Source organism: Aptenodytes forsteri, unplaced genomic scaffold (genome assembly GCF_000699145.1).
Source record: "Aptenodytes forsteri isolate BGI_AS27 unplaced genomic scaffold, ASM69914v1 Scaffold61, whole genome shotgun sequence".
In the NCBI taxonomy this organism is placed as follows: domain Eukaryota; kingdom Metazoa; phylum Chordata; class Aves; order Sphenisciformes; family Spheniscidae; genus Aptenodytes; species Aptenodytes forsteri.
This window is the reverse complement of record NW_008794443.1, coordinates 334829-338723: the sequence shown is the minus strand read 5'-3', so window position 1 is coordinate 338723 and position 3895 is coordinate 334829. Positions and strand designations below refer to the sequence as shown.

The window sequence follows — 3895 nt, the reverse complement described above, 5'->3', positions numbered from 1 at the left end:
GGGAAACCCCCAGCCCCGTTGCCCCCTCTCCCGCCCCGATACAGCCCCGGCGCACCCCAAAAGCTGCTCGCTCCGTCCCCCACCCCTGCCACCCCTTCGGCTCCTCCACTTCACCCCGGTTTTCCTGGGATCGCGTCTTCTGGCTGCTTTTTCCTCCCCGGACCCCTCAGCGCTCATTTTGGGGTGCTCCAAGGCCCTCGGTGGGCCTTTAGGGGTGTCCCTGAACCCGCCCGTTCGCTTTTTGGGGCACAGCCCGGCTTTTGGGGTGCCCTGTCTTCCTCGGTGCGCCTCTGGGGACACCCCGGACCCCGCGGTGTGCTTTTCAGGGTGCCCCAAGCCCCTCCGCGCACCCCAGACTCCCCCTTTTGCCTCTCGGCGTGCTCCAGCCTCGGCGCCGTCCCGACTGTTCCCTCACAGCCCACCCCACGGAACACCCCGAGCTCGTGAGGGTGACGCGGGGACACGTCCCCCCAGGTGCCACCCGCAAAGTCCGGGGACGCGGCCGAAAGCCCCACGCGGTGAATTCACTTCGCTTCAACCCAGGGCGAGAGGAACGAGACTTTATTTGGAAAAGGAGTTAAACCTCGACTCAAAATCACTCCGAGGGCAGGGCGAGACAAACATCGCGAGCTCAATCAGGGAACACCGCCAGAGGCGTCGCGTTCCCGCGTTTGCCGACGCTTTGGCGACGGGTTTCCCCCCCAAAATTTCGTCTTCTTTCCTGTTAATCCCCCCCACACACACGTGTAAAAATAAAAAAGACCGAACGCGGACCCACAGCGTGCCTGGCACCTACCAGTCCTCACAGGGTTACAAACGAGGGTCCCGAGCGCTGCCCGTCCCTGCCTGGCGCCGGGGGGAAAAAAAAAAAAGGCTCTTCCTCCCACGGGGAGCTCAGTCGGATTTCTCCTTCTCCTTCATGTGCAGGAAGACGATGCTGAACATGAAGAGGCCAACCATCATGGAGAAGGCGCCGGCGTAGTACGGGTACGCCGAGGGGATGAAACGTTCGTACTGCGTGTGCTGGAGGGGACGCACGGACACCTGGGAGGGGAGAGAGCGGCCCCGTGAGTCCGGCGGCCTGGCCACCCCTCCCTCTCCGGCGAGTAACTCCCACCGCGCGTACCTGGGTAGAGGAGTAGAGGTGGGTATAGCCCAGCCGGTTGTAATCCACTTTGAACTGAAACACTCCGTAGACGTCCGGCAGCTTGAACCGCACGCTGTATTTGCCGCCTGAGAAAGAGACGGCGGCGAGGTTCGGGCGACGCCAGAAGGTGTGGAAGCCGAGCGGTGAAAACGCCCCCAACGCGGGGCCGGGGCGGCGAGGGAAACCTACCGTTCCTCTTCAGGAAGGTCCGCACGAAGGGATCGATGCGGACGAACTCCAGCTGAATATCGTCTCCGTCGAAGGGGACCCACTTGCCGTCAGAAAGCTTTTCGATTACGATGCTGTACTCCTGGAACGAAGCCACAGCGCGCGAAGTTAACGAGCGATGCCCGAAAACGAACCTCAACCCATTCCGAGTTCATATTCTCCCAAATTCCTTTTCCAAAGCAGCTCCCGCGTCCCCTTCCTGCCCGCACCGCAGGCTCCGAGCAGGCAGCCTTACCACGAGATCGGTGACGGTGTAGGCATTGGGAGGCGCGAGTTCCCCCACGCGGTGGTGGGACACCGCTCCGACGCGCAGCACTCCCTCCTCCTTGAACACCCAGCGGGACAAGGCAACAGCCAGCTCATAATTTCCCGTCTGCGAGTATCTACGGACGAAGGAAGGCTGAGAAAGGATGGCAGCCGCGCCGGAGAAACACACCGCGTGCCGAAACCCGAACCATTAATAGATGTGAAAGCAACAAAAAGCCGGCCGGGGTTAAAGGAGGGAATTGCTTCCCAAAGCCCTTTGTTCCACGAGGCCAAAGGAACGCGTCACCCCCGATTTCATTCCCGCTTTCTGCTGTTCCCCGTCAACATGAGTATTTGCTGCCCGTTTCCCAGGACTTTCTTCATCGAAGAGCTCCCCAAATGTTCCTTGGCCAGGGACGCCAGGAAGCCAGCGTACCTCTTGGAGCCAGGGGTAGCTTTCTGCACGGCCGAGTTGAAGAAGGCGTCGCTAAAGAAATCCAGGGAGCCACTGAAAACAACGCGGGCGTTGTTCCGGGCTTGGAGCCCCGCGATCAGAAGGGTGTTCTTCCCGACCGCGTGCGGGTACTGAAAAGGAACGCGTTTAGAAAGGCGTTTAGCCAATTCGGGGACGATTAAAGGAGAATTAATCTCCGGTTTGCTGCGGGGTGGAACAGTCTGACTGCAGCCAGCACAGTCCGCAATTAACTAGGAACCAAGAAGCTCAGAATAACCGGTAAGGGATTCACAGCTTCTGCCCTCTCCGGCTGGAATGAAACCAGGAGATAGGCTTTGATCTAGGCTGGCCTTTCTTCCAAAGCATCCCTCACGCGGGACATTTTTCCCACCGACAAAAAGCAGAGAGGAAGATTGCCAGGGCAACGTCGGAAAGCAGACGCCAGCCTGACGCTTTCAGGAAAAAAAATAATAAATCGATCAATCCGGAGACTAAACACTCGAGGATTTTTCCAAGCTGCTGAAACGTGAGGGACTTTAATCGTAGAAGTATAGCCCAGAAGAGGGGAAAAAGTAACCGAGCGTACCTGAGTAATAGGCTTATCCGGGAAGAAGGAGTACGAGGTAGAAGAGCCAGTCAGGATGTCCAGCACCAGCGGGTTGTCAGGATCAGCCACCATCCTTGCAGGGAGAGGCGCGGTGAGCGGCACGAAGACCCCCCGAGGTAGAAGAGCCAGTCACGATGTCGAGCACCAGCGGGTTGTCAGGATCAGCCACCATCCTTGCAGGGAGAGGCGCGGTGACGGGACGAAGTCCCCCCCCCCCCAGGAACACGCAGCCGCCAACTCAACCGCGCCAACCTCCTCACCCTTCGGATGTGGCAAGACAACTGCGCACACCGAGAAATGACGTATTTTCCTCAAGATACATAGTCAAGCTTCGCTAATTTACGTTAAGAATCATTCCTAAGTCAACAACTAAGCTGCTTTGGAGACGTTCTTTTCATCGTTACCTGAAACCAAGAGAGGTCGCTCGTGTTAAGAGTCACAGCCGGCTAACCCTACGCTTACCTCGCAGCAACACCGGTACGTTTGCTCCGCTTCCCCAACACCGGCCAACCCCGCCTCGCTCCCCACGCCGCGCTGCAGGTCGCTTACCCGACTCCTCGGAAAAGGACGGGGTTCAGCGCCGCTTTCCCCACGATGGTGGGGGCCTTCAGGAGATTTTCAGCGTCTGCGACTATGAGCGTGTGCTGGGAGAAACCGGAGAGATCGGCGTGAACGCGCTGCACGGGCGGGGGGGGGTGACGTTTGCTGGGTTCTAACGGCAAGCAACAGCTTCTCTTGTTACTTGAAAGTTAACTTTGTTTTTACAGACAATTAAAACCGAGCGGCTGTTGGGTGAACGTTACAATTCAATTAAAAAGCAGAAAACCAGCATTTTTTTTTTGTTTAATTATGATCGAATTAAATTAAGGCTGATACTTAAGGAAATGTAAACCACCTTTTGATAAAGATAGCAAGACCTACGGTATTTTACTTCCCCATATTTATCCACTTGCATCCTTAAACGAGGACAACATCCATATACTGTTTAGATAAAATTAAATAAGAAAATTAGCAGAGTATATTAAGTTCAGAGCTTAATATAGGTTTTAATTGTATTTTAAGAGTGGGGAGTGCGTGGGGGGGGGGGGAACCGACCATGGCAACGTGTACATTTCTATACTGGTCTCTGGGACTGAAAATCCCCCTTCCCTCACCCAAAGCGTCGCACTCGGTGTCCGGAGCGCTTCACCCACAGGCGAAATCCCCCCCCCAC

At 56.6% G+C, this 3895-nt stretch overlaps 1 protein-coding gene across 1 annotated transcript in view; it reads right to left on the bottom strand.

Moving 5' to 3' along the window:
• Nucleotides 1-545: 545 nt before the first annotated feature.
• KIF17 (kinesin family member 17) overlaps nt 546-3895 on the bottom strand; it is a 22585-nt gene continuing 19235 nt past the window's right edge. The window contains exons 17-23 of the mRNA XM_019474707.1: nt 3232-3326; nt 2662-2755; nt 2058-2206; nt 1611-1758; nt 1337-1457; nt 1127-1233; nt 546-1044 (exon numbers count right to left, since the gene is read on the bottom strand). Of these exons, the coding sequence (XP_019330252.1) occupies nt 895-1044; nt 1127-1233; nt 1337-1457; nt 1611-1758; nt 2058-2206; nt 2662-2755; nt 3232-3326 (864 nt within the window). The 3' untranslated portion in view covers nt 546-894. The remainder of the gene's footprint in view (nt 1045-1126; nt 1234-1336; nt 1458-1610; nt 1759-2057; nt 2207-2661; nt 2756-3231; nt 3327-3895) is intronic.